The following is a 15,139-nucleotide window of genomic DNA, read 5'->3' as shown; positions in this document are numbered from 1 at the left end:
CCCCTTGGTGTGTCACGTTGCAGAGATCTCAGACCCACTGTGTCTACCCAACTCCATTCCCCATCTTTCATGTGCTCCGTCTCTTCAGGAAATAGGTCTTGAATATGTGCACAGGGCATTTGGAATACAGTTCTGAACAAGATAGGCTGCATCCCTGCCTTCGGTACTTGACTGTCTCTGGAGGAGAAAACCAAGTAAACACCGCGGTTCACGGTGTAATCGGTAGCATGACAAGGAACGACTCTGGTATCAGAAAATAGCTCGTGTGGCCACCGAAGAGCTGCTTTTTAAGCTGAGATCCAGAGGCTGAGTAGGAGTTTGCCAAGTGGGGGCTGTAATCCGAGCAGAAAGAGCAGCTTGGGAAGACTGTAAATGGAGAGAAGTAGCTGTGAGCAGCTGAGAAACATTCAGCTGGGCTGAACTGTTGAATTTGGGAACGAGAGGAAGGTGAGAGAGGTAAGACAGACCAAGGTTAGTCATGAAATTCTTGGAAGCCTGTATCAAGTTTCAATTCGGCTGCTAAAAGTCAGAGACTAAAGATACAAATTTATTTCCTCATATAAAAGAAGTCCAAAGTGCAGGGCTGTGTGGCCGCTCTGAAGTTATTGGGCGCCGGGGCCCTTTTTGGCTCTTTTTGCTCCACCATCCCCGCCACATGGGTCGAATTCCCATTGATAGCGCCTGTCTGAGATAGCCGGTGTTGAAGCCCCGCCCATCATGTCCTTGAAACTGGCAGAAAGTGGGAGAAGAAACGGGTCGGGCAAAGCACAGCCTGCTGTCTATTTCCACTTCAGGAAGCGTTCTTGGAAGTTCTAACCAGTGGCATCCCCTTTCATCTCACTGACCAGAGCTTGCTAACATGAGAAATGTTTCGCTTACAGATATTTTATAGACATAGGGACACAACATTATCTGGAAGAAAGAAAATTCTGGCCTTTGGAAAGACAATAACCTTTCAACCCACTGAACCCACCAAGGCATCTGCCTTTCAAACCTCTCAGAAGCACCGTGGCCACTGGAGAGGCCAGGACGGTCCTTTAGTAGAGCACATGGCTGTCTTGATAAAATCAGGTCTATGTTTCTAAAGAACAAGAGGACAATAGTCTTTGGATAGGTAACTAGCAGTTTACATGTTAGAGGCCAGAGTAATGAATCTGAACTTTATGGGGAGTAATGAAGGATTACAAGTGGTTGCATTTGCTTGTTAAAAAGGTAATTCTGGCCACAGTGTAGGGAATACACTGGAGGAGGACAGGCTCAGGACAGACACCTAACACAATACTTCATGCAACAGATCATGGTAACGATCAGCTTGACTGGGTTGAGGCAGGGTATAAAAAATAAATGACATTCATTTGATAAATACTTGTTAAATTAATGTCACTATTTAACATGTGTAAGACACTGAACAAGGAATGGGGGAGGGGGGGAAGACAGTGCTACTTTTATGGGAGTCTAGTCTAGTGAGGGCCCAAATGCAAAATTGCAACTATGACCAGTGCGAGGAAGGAGTTCATAGCCTATTAAGAGCAGTCACAGGGGCATTTCCCTTGAGGAAGTGGCATCTGAGCTGAGCCCTGAAGGATAAGAAGGAGTCAGTGAGGGGGAGTGAGGGGTGTGGCGGGGGGTGCTGACAGAAGGGCACCAGCTTGGATGCCTGGGAACCAGAAGGTGATGGCAGCCAGCTACATAGAGGGGTGATGGACTAGGGTGGAGATAGACGGGATGTAGAAAGGTGGAAGGAATGAAGAGAAATTTAGGAGACAGGTTCCAAAAGATTTGACAGGCAGGTGAGAGAGAGGAAGGGGTCAAGGGTGCCAGCATTGTTTCTCCCTTGTGCAACAGGATGATGTGGAGGGTTATTCACCCAGATGGGGAGTGGAGGGGAGAACCAGGTTTGGAAGGTCACAGATTTGGTTTTGCCCTGAGCTCTGGGTGCTTTCGAGACCCATAGTAGGACATGTTGGGTAGGCACTCGGACGCACGCATGTTGGATTTAGAGAGGATTAGGCTGGGAAAATAAATAGACGGAGCTACCAGTGTGTAGGTGGTGAGTGAGTGTGCCCAGGGAGGGAGGGGGAGTGGAAGGAGAAAGGAGGGTTCTAGGACCCAGCTGTAAGGGGCATCAAGTCATTTCTCACATCAGAAAAAAGAAACCATTCCGCCTCCCTGTACATCAAACACCACCAGTGGGATCAATGGCCTTCAGCCTAAATCCCAAAGCTCTTTGTGCCACCCAGGCTGAGTGAGTGACAGGCCTGCAGTCTTCCCATAGTCCCAGCCTGCTTCCACCCCTGCAGGAAGCCATTGTAAGTGACAGCTCTTAAGTGCTTTTCCTAGCGCTGGTGAGAAACTTGTGGGAGTTCTGTGCTCCTTTTGTCTAAAAGCCTCTGTGTCCAAGTTGAGATCATCTACTAAACTGGGCCAGGGCTCAGTCTCCTGTAAAATTTTGCAGTTTTTCTAGGTTGCTTATGACTTTGCTGCACACAAAGGACATGGTCTCCGTCCTTGTGCCCTCTCCCTGCCTTTGGAGTAGCAAAACTCAACCACCTGTCTGACTGTGGCTGAGCCTTCCCCTGAGCTACAGCGTATGAGCTCCGTGCTTCTGCTGTACGGGGCTTCTCAGCTCCCAGGATCACGCTACTCCCCTCCTAGGCAAATGATGGGAAGCTAGACTAGTTTGGTTGCTGTCAACATGTCAACAAATCTCTTAGTACTCCAGGCACGTGATGCTAAGATCTGTGAGGTTTGGGGCAGGGTGCCTGCCTGGGGACGGGGATCTCCAGTCTTCTGGAGAGGGAGAATTGTGTGTGAGCCTCTGGGGAGCCTCCAGTTCAGCTGCTATGAGCCCCAGCCCTGCCTGCAAAAGCCTGGGGTCAGCTGGAACCCCAGGACCACTTCCTGCTTGGACAATGATCTCTTCTTCTGCCAAACCACAGGGGCTTGGCTAGCCTTCAGAGCCAGCATCTCCAGCTGACTATTTCTTGAGGCCACACAGTGCCCCTGGAGAGGAGAGGATAATTTGGAGCCAGCTCCGAGGCAAGCAGCCCAGCTTTCAGTCTCCAAGCCACAGTGTGGCTTCTTCCGTCTATTGCAGACTTGTCACGGACTCTGGGGAGGAGGGAAGAAGACAGACTCATCCTGTAGAATCCTATGTTGTGGAGGAAAGAGGAGGGACCAGAACTCGGGAGAAGATTCCCTGGAAAGTGCACACTGTAGCAGTCCCTAAAGAATGCACAGAATCTGACACTGTGACCAGCATGGCAGTGTGAGGATAGTATGAACTGTGCTGTGACTTGTTTGGTCAGACATTGCCGAGCACCTAGGATGTGCTAGCATCCTTGCTTCTGTGCTAGTCTTCCTCAGCTTCCTCACCTCACTAAGGTGACCAGGAGCTCTTCCAGGAGCAGACGTGGCCACAGATAATGGAAAGAGAACCCAGGCTGTAGCAGAAGTGCACAGAAGACTGTAGGCAGCACACTAGAGAGGGAGAAGGTAAGTCTCCTGGAGGCGGCTGGTCTTCAGTGATGGGGACAGGCAATTTCAAAAGGAGACAAAGCATAGAAATATAAAATAATGATGGCAGCTCCTCATTCTTTTTTTTTTTTTTTTTGAGGTTGATGGTGTGAACTCTGGTCCTGGCTTCATGACTCACTGTGATCTGAGGCAGTATTTCAGTTTCTGTACCTGTTTTCTCATTATCAAATGGAGATCATAGACCCTACATCCAAGAATTGTTTGAGCCAATGATGGTCTAATATTGTATTGTATTAAGCACTTAATACATTCTAGATCCTACATATACATAATTTCTAGTCCTTACAACAACCCTGAAAGTAGGTTTATCCATTTTACAGAAGAAGGAAAGTGACCCTCAGGTTGCTTGTGCTCCTGGAGTAAAAGCTGATGGGATTTGTCTGACATCTAAACTCATGGCCTTATTCCATGTCTAGTGGGAGATGAACACTAGATGGAAGGAGAATAGGGCATAATGATAGACATCTTTTTGACACTTCCTCTTTAGTTGGTTGGGGTATATCTTGGCAGACCTGTCCAACACCAGATTTGGCTCTTTGTAGTATGGTTGTGAGTTTTACCAAGAAACTATGAGTAAAATCCTTCACGAATGTGTTCCTCATAGGGCAGCTGGAAAAACCAAAGCAGGAATTTAACTTCGGAACTCCTACAACTCAATAATAAAAAGGCAAACAAGCCAATATAAAAGGTGGGGGGTGCAAAAAGATTTTTAGCTCTTCACAAGATAAAATATATGTATGGCCAATAAGCATATGAAAAGATGCTCAACATCATTAGGTACCAGGGAAATGCAAAATAAAACCACAATAAGATACCACTACGTATACCATAAAGCTGAACCTAAAAAGTCCCCCAATTAAAAACAAAAGTTGAGCAGGATGTGGATCAACCAGAACTCTCATATATTGTTGGCGCAAGTATAAAATGATACATTTTGGGAAGAGATCTGGCAGTGACTTAAAAAATTAAACATCACCTATGACTTTTGACCACTCCTAAATATTCACCCCAAGGCAGTAAACATATGTCTACAAAATAACTTATATAGTAACCTACTTCATAATAGCTAAAGACTTGAAAGAGTTCAGGTGTTGATCATCAAGAGAATGGATATACAGGTATATTTATACAATGTGAAACCACACAGCAATAAAAAGAAACTGCTGATACCTTTAAGAACATGGATGATTCTCAGAAAGATTCTTCCTGTGAAAGAACTCTTACACAAGACAATGTACATACTATATGATAGTTCCACTTACATGAACCTCTAGAACAGATTAATCTGTTTTGTGGAGAAAAATCAGAATAGTGGTTGCCTCTGGAGGGTAGGAAGGGGACAGGGATTTGTTGGCAAGGGGCATTAACCAACTTTCTGGGTTTTTTTGGAACGTTCTATATCCTGATAGGAGTTTGGCTTACACAGGTGTATGGTTTTGTCAGACTCGGTGAATGTGCGCTTCAGAGTTGTGCATTTCATTGTATGTAAGTTTTACACCAAAATGTAAACAAATATTAAGCTTTATTTAATGACATGCATGCTGAAATATTTAGTGGAGAAGTGTACTTATGTCTGCAATTTACCTTGAAATGTATCAAAACATAAGAGGAATTGAGGGATTTACAGACCAAAGTGTGATAAAGCAAGTATAGTAATATGTTAATGGAGGAATCTAGGTGATGAGGAAATAGGTGTGCGTTGTAACAGGTGTTCATTCTTTCAACTTCGCTGATGTTTGACAAATTTACATAATAAAGGGGCCAGTTATTCGGGGGTTTTATAGGAAAGCTCTGCACCAGGCTTGGGACTGAGCAAATGGACACACCAGAAGCTGAGGAAGAGGCACGCACGAGCCCTGCCGTGTGATCTCGCAGGACTTTTTCAGTCTGTTTCCTCAACGATCACACAGGCACAACGGCAGTGGCGGCGCTCGGTATTATTAAGCACATTCTAATGGCCAGGAATACCCCAAAGTAGGGGGGCGAGGTCCGCAGTCCAGCCCCCAGTCGTGCCAGACGTCCACCTCCCTTTGTGCCCTCCCGCGCTCGCTCAAACCCAACCGCCTTGAAGGACCTAGCCGGGTTGTCGCTCTGGTAACCTCACACGGTTTCCGGGATGGTACCGGAAGTCGTTTCTCATACGCTCTTCCTATTGGGGGCCGGCTTTCGTGGGGGCGGGCAGCGCTGGGAGGCGGAAGCAGCCGCAGGCATGGCGGCGGTCTTGCCGCCTGCTGTGCTAGTGCTGCTGCTCCTGGGGCCGGTGGGCGGGGGCCATGCAGAGCCTCCACGCGACACCCTGCGGGAGGAGCTCGTTATCACCCCGTTGCCTTCTGGGGACGTAGCCGCCACATTCCAGTTCCGCACGCGCTGGGATTCGGACCTGCAGCGGGAAGAAGGTGAGAGGATCACAGTGGAGAAAGACAACTGTGCCACTTGCTGGGTAGGGGCGTGGAGGCAAGCCCTGGGGGCGGAGCCTTGTCCCTGGGAGGGAGTCTGGCTCTTTGGATGAAGGATGGGATAATTATTGAAGAACCCCATTGTACTGGGTGAAACTAAGGCCCGGAGAGGGGCCAGACTCCTAAACCAGGTGCTCTTTCCGCAGGTCCAGGCTGCCACTCTAATCCTTTAGTTAGAGCCCTCTGTCGACAACACCGAGGATGATGCTGTTGGCTGTTGTCATTTATTCTGGGTGCTAGGCACAGAGCTAAGTTCTGTAAGAGATTGTGAGGAAGAAGTTAGAGATGTAGAGAGATAAAGGCACTTGTCAAGATCACATCGCTAGTTAATGGCGGTTTGGTCCTGCATTCAGATCTCTCCAGCCCCAGAGCTTGGGGTCTATTGCTGCTTTGGGGTGGCTGAGAACCCGTACTCCAGGATCATCACTCACCTACTCCCCTTTTCCAGTGTCTCATTATAGGCTATTTCCCAAAGCCCTGGGGCAATTGATCTCCAAGTATTCTCTACGAGAGCTGCACTTGTCATTCACGCAAGGCTTCTGGAGGACTCGATACTGGGGGCCACCTTTCCTGCAGGCCCCATCAGGTGCAGAGCTCTGGGTCTGGTTCCAAGACACCGTCACTGAGTGAGTGCCCACCCTGAGGCCATTTGCATGCCACGGAGGAAATGTGGCAGTGGCTGGTGTTGTCATCCTGCCACTGCTCTTGGAGGGCAGCAGTTCCAGCACACAGCAATTCCATGGGGGGTAAAGGTGGCATCGGAAGTGAGAAATGGTATTACCACTGAGTGGCATTCTTTACTTTGGTGCTTTTCACTTCCCCTGATACTTCCAGACTTCAGGTAGCACATGCATGTATCTACAGAGACAGGTAACAAATAATTTGAAGCATACTTGGATGTAAGGCAGTAAAAGTCTCTGGCAAACTGGATAACCTTTTAAAAGACATTCGCTCACATATTAATAATAATAATGGTAATGATGATGATCATCATACCATGAGGCCAAACAAAACAGAATTGACCTACAGGATCCCAGATCTCGATATTGGAGGAATAGCTTTTGTTTGGGAGAGGGACAGGTTTAGGTACTGCTGTTGTACCACAATTTCCTCTTAATCCCGCTATGAGAAATCAGTAGCACAAGCATGATTTTAAAGGGGGGGGGGTTAATAGGGAGTGGTGGGGACTGTGGCAGGCTAGAGAGCTTGAGAGGACAGCCGCCACTCACCCCCAGTGGATTGTGGCCCTGTGCGAATAGCGGCCTACTGTCATCAGATACTCTTATTTTCAAGAGAGGCCAGAAGTCTGGATTTTAGTGTGAAAACTGGCAAATTTAAAGATCAGTAAGTAATTTTAAAGTGTAAGAAATGCTATGCGGGTCAGTGTTGTGCACACTACATGAAACATGATTATGGGTTGGGTAGAGCTTTTAGGCTTCAACTTTGCAGTTTTTACGTGAGGCTTACCGATTGGAGCAATTGAAAAGCTCTGAACAGAGGATTATCAAAAAACCCCAGGACAACACTGAGATGATATCAGATGAGGTGCAAGTAGTGACTTCCAGATTTGCCAAGCCTTTCTTTTTTGCCTGAACTCTAACTACTTTGCTTCATCCCCCCCACCCCACCCCCCATCTGCCTTGCTGTCACTGTCTCGCCTCAGCTCAGAATTGCCTATAATGTGGAGCTGGTGTTAAGAATTTTGGTTTTATGCTTTCTGTTCTTAATACGGAGAGCAACTCTGTTGTGATATTTTTCTTTCTAATTTAATTTGATGTTTTTTGTAGGGTCCTGGAATGGTTGTTTTCCCTTGTTCAGTGAGCCTTTATGTGTGTAAGACTTCCCACTCTGAGGGTGGGGGCAGGACTTACTTTCATGCCCAGGGTGTTCACTGGGAAGTATGTCGTTTGCCTAGCTGGACACACTTCAGGGTGGATCAGCGGGCTGATCTCAGCCTCTGAAGATGTGGGGGCACTTTACACAGTGCAGTGGTATATACATAGGTGACCCAAACTTGTTCCCTGTCCCCAGGTTGAGGAGAAAAAACGCTTAGAACAGGAGGCTTCCTAGCCATGTCCCATTAGGGACCTTGTGAGAGGCTCAGATAGTCAGAACCATGGCCGCACAGTAGGAGGCTGTGGTCGTGGAGGCCAGGAAAGGCTTCCTGGAGGAGGAAGCCTCTTTGAAGGTGGGCGGAGAGGGGTGCGTAGGGCATTGCCGGGCAGGAGGAGGAATCGCCTGAGCAGAGACCTGTGGGGATTCTGGGATATCCAGGAGAGAGTGAGGATGAAGGGGTGGGTAGGGCGAGACCCAAGAGGCAGCTGAGCAGGGCAGTGGTGCCATGGCAGCTCCATCAGCTAGCCATTCTGTCGGTTTGGCAGCCAAGTGCAGGCTTGGAGGGAGGGAGCGCCGTGCCAGTGAGTGGGTTTGTGTCTCCATCCAGCGTGGATAAATCTTGGAAGGAGCTCAGTAATGTCCTCTCGGGGATCTTCTGTGCCTCTCTGAACTTCATCGACTCTACCAACACGGTCACTCCCACTGCCTCCTTCAAACCCCTGGGGCTGGCCAATGGTGAGATAGCCCCGTGGCCCTTTCCTTCTTCCTCTTGCCCGAACTTTTGCCTCCTTTCTCTTCAGCTTCCTCCTCCTCCACCTGGGCTGGACCCTCAATCCCCTGGGTGTGCAGGCCCCGGATGAAAGCTTCCCGAGACCATGCTGTCTCTGCGTTGCCTTCTCCCAGGGAGAGGAGGGGTCCCAATCTGGCTGGGACCGTTAGGGTGGTGGTACTGGAGAGTTGCATGGCGAGCGGGAGGGGGTCACCCCAGGGCCCATGCTAGACAGACTTGTGTCTCCTCAGGCACTGATCATTCTTTCCTGCGCTACGCTGTGCTGCCACGAGAGGTCGTCTGCACGGAGAACCTTACCCCGTGGAAGAAACTCTTGCCCTGTAGTTCCAAGGTGAGGACGCCAGAGTGCTCCCAATGTGTGCGGGAGCCCGGGAGAGTGGCATTGGCGCCTGTCCCCTCCTGCCTGACTGCCATGCCAAGTTTGCGGTTCCCCTCCACCCCTGTGCAGGTGTCTTATGGTGATGGACACTGACCTTTCGTCTCTTCCTGCTCCCTCCAGGCAGGCCTGTCTGTGCTGCTGAAGGCTGATCGCTTATTCCACACCAGCTACCACTCCCAGGCGGTGCATATCCGTCCTGTGTGCAGAGTAAGTCATGGGGAGCGGGGGCGGGTGCCATGTGGCGGCTCTGAAGGAACGTGCAGATAAAGCACGTAGCCTGGTGTGTTTTGCGGGCTGAGCCACTAGTAGGTGTTAGCTGGGATGCTGATTATTTGGGGCACTGGCCACATACCAAGGAAATGGCGTGGTTCCCTGGCAAGTGTTCGGTAAATCTGTCCTGGGGCATCGTGTGCAGAACAGGAGCTGTGCGTGCAGCTGCCAGCTCAGTCCCTCGTGGGCAGGACCTCGAGCGGATCATTTCATTTCCCTGAGCCTGATTTCCTCATCTGTCAAGTGAGACTAACCGTAGTATCAGTTCCTGTGGGCGTCGGTGACAGTTTCTCCAACTGGTACACATGACCGCTGGCACAGGGTCGCATGCTCAGTAGTGAGCGGAAGCAAATTGATGGGTGGGAAGATACATGACAGATGAGGGATCGAGCCCAGGTAGGTGTGGGAGGAGAGTGACGCGTCCTGATTGCTGCTGTCTGGCCCTTGTGGTAGAACACACGCTGTACCAGCATCTCCTGGGAGCTGAGGCAGACCCTCTCTGTGGTATATGATGCCTTCGTCACAGGACAGGGGAAGAAAGGTAGGCTGCCATGGCAACTCACTGGCTACCTACCATCCCGGGTCCCGCCCTGTCTCTGCAGACCAGGCCTAGTCCTCACCCCCGCTCAACCCTCCTCTCTGCTCCTCAGACTGGTCCCTCTTCCGGATGTTCTCCCGAACACTTACAGAGCCCTGTCCCCTGGCTTCAGAGAGCCGAGTCTATGTGGACATCACCAGCTACCACCAGGTACCCAGGTCTCCAGTCGCAATCGTCCCCCTCCACCCAAGGCCAGCCTGCCCCTCTGCTCGCTTCTCAGCCCTGCCCTTGTGCCCCCAGGACAATGAGACGTTGGAGGTGAACCCGCCCCCAACCACCACATACCAGGATGTCACCCTCGGTACCCTGAAGACCTACGCCGTCTACGACTTGCTTGACACAGCCGTGATCAACAACTCCCGTAACCTCAACCTCCAGCTCAAGTGGAAGAGCCCTCCTGCGAATGGTGAGTGCGCATGGGCCACCAGGACACTGGGCTACAGAGCTTCCTCTCTCGGCCAAGACTCATACCACGGGCTATGAGGCTTGTGGTTAGACCCAGGTCCTGAGTCGATGTCTTGATTCTAAATCCACATCTTCTAAGCTCTGTGACCTTGGGTAGGTTCCTAACCTTACTGCCTCATCTAGAAAATGGGGACATAATTACCCAGCAGATTGGATGAAGTAATTAATATAAAACACAGAGTTTGTTCATGCATTCATTTAATTGTTAGCAAATATTTTTTGAAGACTGAAGATACCCTGCATTAAGGAGACATAATGTGTGTCAGTTGAAGCAGACTTGAGACAATTGATTACTTGTGATTGCATTCGGTGTTACCGAGGCCACGGGCACACTGTCCTGAGGGCACCTGGTTTGGGTGGGAGGGGCACAGAGGTCAGCTTGTATGATGACCCCGTACGTAAGAGTCACTCTGTCATGCTGTGGGCTGGGGAAGATGGATGATTCCGGGATGCAGGCTTCCCTGTCCTGATGGCCAGGCCCTTCCCCGTCGGCTCCCGGCCTGTGAGACTCGGGACGTGGCCAGGGAGGTGGGGGTGAGGAGGACCCTTTCCTTTAGGAGCTCTTAACCGTGGACTCGTCTTTGCAGAGGCCCCTCCGGTGCCCTTCCTGTACGCCCAGCGATACGTGAGCGGCTACGGGCTGCACAGCGGGGAGCTGAACACGCTGCTGTACAACACCCACCCATACCGGGCCTTCCCCGTGCTCGTGCTGGACACCGTGCCCTGGTACCTGCGGCTCTACGTGCACACCCTCACCATCACCGCCAAGGGCAAGGAGAACAAACCGAGTGAGAGCTGAGTCCCGGGCCCCCGCCCCTCCCCCACCCCATCTTGCTCTCCCTCCGGGTCCCCCAGACCCTCATTTCTCGGGGGAATAATTCCTCCAGTACCTCGGGAAAACTACACAGGCACAAAGAGTTTGGAAGGGTTTGGAACGTGAAAAGGGTAGCCTCACCATGCCAGATGTGGAAGTAATTCATGAAGCAAAAATAACTAAAACACACAGGACTGGGAATTCTTAGGAGGACTTTACAAGAGCAGCAATTTCTTTTTTACTTCTTTGCTCCTTCTTTGGTGCCCCGGCCATGTCCTTTTGTGCGGATTCATAGGCTTGCAGTGGAGAATGGGTGAGCGGCCAGGAAGACGGTATCGGAAACAAAAAAGAGAAAGCTAGAGCAGATGGTTTTGGCCTCCTTCGGAGGAGTAAAGAGGCATTGTTTTAGAAAGTTATTTTTACTTGCCATGCTTTTGCCGTAGAGTTAATATTTGCTGCGTGCTTCCTGTCAGGTGGCAGGCATCGCACTTAAGCCCTTGTGGCTTGGCGTGGAGGGAGACCTAACACAGAAGACTTCTCAGGAAGAGGTTCTGGCACATTCCAAACACCCAGACTTGCCGTCTGTGACCACCCCTGCCGTTGCCCGCACTTTCAGACCTGGGCTGTTCTGCTTCCCTTCAGCACCACTGTTTGCGTCCCCTTCAGAATCTCTTCTTCGAACATTTACCCCTGTATTTTGTAGGCTTTTCTGTTTTGTTTTTTAACCTTTTGCTCTGGAAAGTTTCAAGCACACACCCTGCCGGCAGGCTCCCCTGTTTGTGTTTCATCTCTGCCCTTGTTTCGTTTCTCGGTTTTGGTCTTTTTCTGCTGGGGTTTCTTAAAACTAATCCTAGACATCAGATGCACCTTTCAGTGCTTCAGTCTACGTGTCTAACAGGGAGAGGGCTTCCCCAAAATGCCACCTGTCCTTACCACGCCCGTTTGCCCCCATGGTCTGAAAAGTGACACTTGGTAGTTGGCTTATTTGAGTTAGAATCTAAACAGTGTCCTCACATTGCGTTTGTTTGATAAGCTCCTAAGTTTCTCTCCCCCTTGTTAGTTAATAGACCTCATTTTCTTCGAGCGGTTTTAGGTTTCGAGAAAAACTGAGCAGGAAGCACAGAGTTCCGTGTACTCTTCTCTCTCCTGCCACTCAGGTTCCCTGTCATGAACATCTTGCATTGGGGTGTTTGCTCTTAAGTCTCTTAACCTCTAACAGTTCCCACTCTTTTTTTTTTTTTTTAATCTATTTGCTGGAGAAACTTGGTCATTTGTTGTACGGAATGTTCTAAACCCTGACTCTGTCCTTGGGCCTGTGGTTAACATGCCCCTCCCTCCCCTGCATTTCTTGTGTGTTGGTGGTTAGATAGAGAAACATGACTAGATTCAGGTTCCACATTCTGGCCAGGAAACTTCCAGGTGGTTCTGTGAACTTCCCGTTGCCTGATGCTGGAAGCCCCAGTTTGAGTGATGGGAGGATTAACTAGATCAACCTTGCCCTGGGACAGCTGCCCTGGAAACACCTTTTCCAAGACCCTGCTCCCCTCCCTGAGCCTGCCTGGCTCCTGCGGTCCAGAGCCTAGGGCCTCGAGGGCTAGGGACGAGGGTGCAGGTAGTCTGACCACAGCGGAGAGGCGTGGGTGACCCCTGCCTGTCCCCAGGTTACGTCCACTACCAGCCCGCACAGGACCGGCTGCAGCCGCACCTGCTGGAGATGCTGATTCAGCTGCCACCCAACTCGGCCACCAAGGTCTCCATTCAGTTTGAGCGGGCACTGCTCAAGTGGACCGAGTACACCCCGGACCCCAACCATGGCTTCTATGTCAGGTGGGCTTGCCTCACATTCTGCCCCCAGCCTCCCGACCGCCTGCCGTGCTGCTCGCCCCGGTGGGGGAGCCACACATACCGAATGCCCGTCTGCCTCTCCCCAGCCCATCTGTCCTCAGTGCCCTCGTGCCCAGCGTGGTGGCAGCCAAGCCTGTGGACTGGGAGGAGAGCCCCCTCTTCAAGTCCCTGTAAGTGTGACCTCAGCCACCTGTTCCGGGGTGGGCGGCCACACGGGCGACCAGGTTCATGCGGGCCAGGTCGGGATGGGGTGTCGCTTCTTCCAAAGCAATGTGCTGAGTTAACTCAATCCCAGTAAAAATCCTAGGGGTCTGTAATATTTGTTCTGACTCTGTGAAGTGACTCTGAAGTGCTTCTAGAAGAAGAAATAGGCGAGAAGAGCTGTGCTTAGCGTCTGCGTGTACTCATTGTTTCTCTTCACGAATATTTCCTTGAGCGCTTATCAAATTCCAGGTCCTTCAGAGAGCACTGGGTGTACAATGGGACACAAAACAGCCTTGCCCCCGTCCTGCTCACTAAGAGACTGGAGGGGAGATTCTGGTCTGGGGTAATGGAGTCAGGATTGCTGGGGAGTAATCTAGGGCGTTATCCAGGAGGGCTTCTCTGAGGAGACGGCCTCGAGGCAGAGACCAGAGGCTAAGGAAAAAGCGGCCGAGCAAAGGCAGGACCCCGTTCCTCACCTTCGGCAAAGGCGGCTCGTCTCGTGTCTCTGTGTCGACCTCAGACGGCTTCTGTCAAAAAGGTTTTGAGGCTAACAAGGCTTTGCGGACCCTTCCTGCCGCACCTTGGCCCAGTGCAACCAGGAGTGGGGATGGGGTGGGATGGGGAGGAGCATCCCAGGCCTGCCTTGCTCACCCCTTCTTCCTGACCCCAGGTACCCGGTGTCCGACAGCTCTAGCTATTTCGTGCGCCTCTACACGGAGCCGCTGCTGGTGAATCTGCCCACGCCGGACTTCAGCATGCCCTACAATGTCATCTGCCTCACGTGCACAGTGGTGGCCGTGTGCTATGGCTCCTTCTACAATCTCCTCACCCGAACCTTCCACATCGAGGAGCCCAGCACCGGCGGCCTGGCCAAGCGGCTGGCCAACCTTATCCGGCGTGCCCGTGGTGTCCCCCCGCTCTGAGATTTCCCTCCTTCACGGCAGGGCTGCTCTTTCTATCTGGGGAGGGCTGGCGGTGACCTCAAGGGCTCTTTCTGCTGCTTGCTCTCCCCAGGGTTGGCTTTTAAACCAAACGGCCCCTGGATGAGGCCAGGGCTTAGATGCGCTGTCCAGCTCAGTAGCCATGAGCCGGATGTGGCATTTGAATTTAAATTAACTTAAATTAAAAATTCATTTCCTTTACTGTCCCAGCCACATTTCAAGTGCTCAGTAATCAAAAGTGGCTCGTGGCTGCTGTCCTGGACGGTGTGGACAAACGTTTCCATCATTCCAGAAAGTTCTGGCACAGCACTGACCTAGATATGCTGAAGAACTTGTCTCACTGTGTGGTAGCTGGAACTTAATGGTTGTGGAATAAAAACAAGAATATGTACGAATGGGTATAGGCTGTTTTGTCTTCCTTGGTTCTTTGCCTTCTGACCTTGAGGCTCAGGAAGAGCGGGCTAGGGCTCGTTTCCTGGGCCCCTGCGTAAGACTTCCTGCACTGCCCCCCAGGACCCCAACAAACAAAGCTGCTCTGCCTCCTGCTAAAAATTCCTTCTCTCTTGCTCATTGGTGATTCCCAGAACTCCCTGGTTTGGCCAGGAGTGTTTATAGACGTGTATCCATGATCATGGCCATGAGCCATCCTCTGCCTTCCAGGAGCCCTGAGAACCAGCCTGGAGAGCTGGAAGAGCTCCGTGTGTTGGTTTTCTAACTGTGTGGTACGTTGGAATCACCTGAGATGCTTGTGAAAATAATGCAGATTTCAGGGGGCTAGACCCTATGAATTGTCAGTGTGAGTGTAGCCTGGCTTTGGAATTTTGGTCAGGCTCTTCATGAGCTTGTGTTCTGGGTGGTCCTTAGACCTCCCACAGGATTGGAAGCCAGGTCCAGTGGATTGAGGCCTGTCCCTGCCCACCTCCCCTTCTGGTTATATAACCCTGGATTCCTGTACCAGGTCCTTAGGCAGATGCTCCTCCCCACCCCTATCTTCTGTGTCTGCC

The 15,139-nt window shown here is 50.9% G+C and overlaps 1 protein-coding gene across 1 annotated transcript; it reads left to right on the top strand.

The window, feature by feature from the left end:
• Positions 1-5,716: 5,716 nt before the first annotated feature.
• On the top strand, positions 5,717-14,534 carry PIGT (phosphatidylinositol glycan anchor biosynthesis class T). The gene is made up of 12 exons (XM_045804722.2): positions 5,717-5,933; positions 6,442-6,619; positions 8,437-8,564; positions 8,850-8,950; positions 9,119-9,205; positions 9,722-9,809; positions 9,919-10,016; positions 10,107-10,272; positions 10,919-11,119; positions 12,807-12,972; positions 13,077-13,160; positions 13,865-14,534. Exons 1-12 carry the CDS (start codon positions 5,747-5,749, stop codon positions 14,115-14,117), a joined length of 1,737 nt encoding a protein of 578 aa, XP_045660678.1. The 5' UTR covers positions 5,717-5,746; the 3' UTR covers positions 14,118-14,534.
• The last annotated feature ends 605 nt before the right edge of the window (positions 14,535-15,139 follow it).

The sequence above is a fragment of the Ursus americanus genome, chromosome 22 (genome assembly GCF_024610735.1).
Source record: "Ursus americanus isolate L20-20 chromosome 22, mUrsAme1.1.p, whole genome shotgun sequence".
Lineage (NCBI taxonomy): Eukaryota > Metazoa > Chordata > Mammalia > Carnivora > Ursidae > Ursus > Ursus americanus.
This window is presented reverse-complemented; position numbering and strand designations above follow the sequence as displayed.

Bases quoted from the DNA above. Each gene is read 5' to 3' on its own strand.
- PIGT (XM_045804722.2), top strand. From the start codon at position 5,747: ATGGCGGCGGTCTTGCCGCCTGCTGTGCTAGTGCTGCTGCTCCTGGGG. The intron at 6,620-8,436 runs GTGAGTGCCCAC...GTCTCCATCCAG, and splicing joins TTCCAAGACACCGTCACTGA to CGTGGATAAATCTTGGAAGG. The intron at 9,810-9,918 runs GTAGGCTGCCAT...TCTGCTCCTCAG, and splicing joins CACAGGACAGGGGAAGAAAG to ACTGGTCCCTCTTCCGGATG.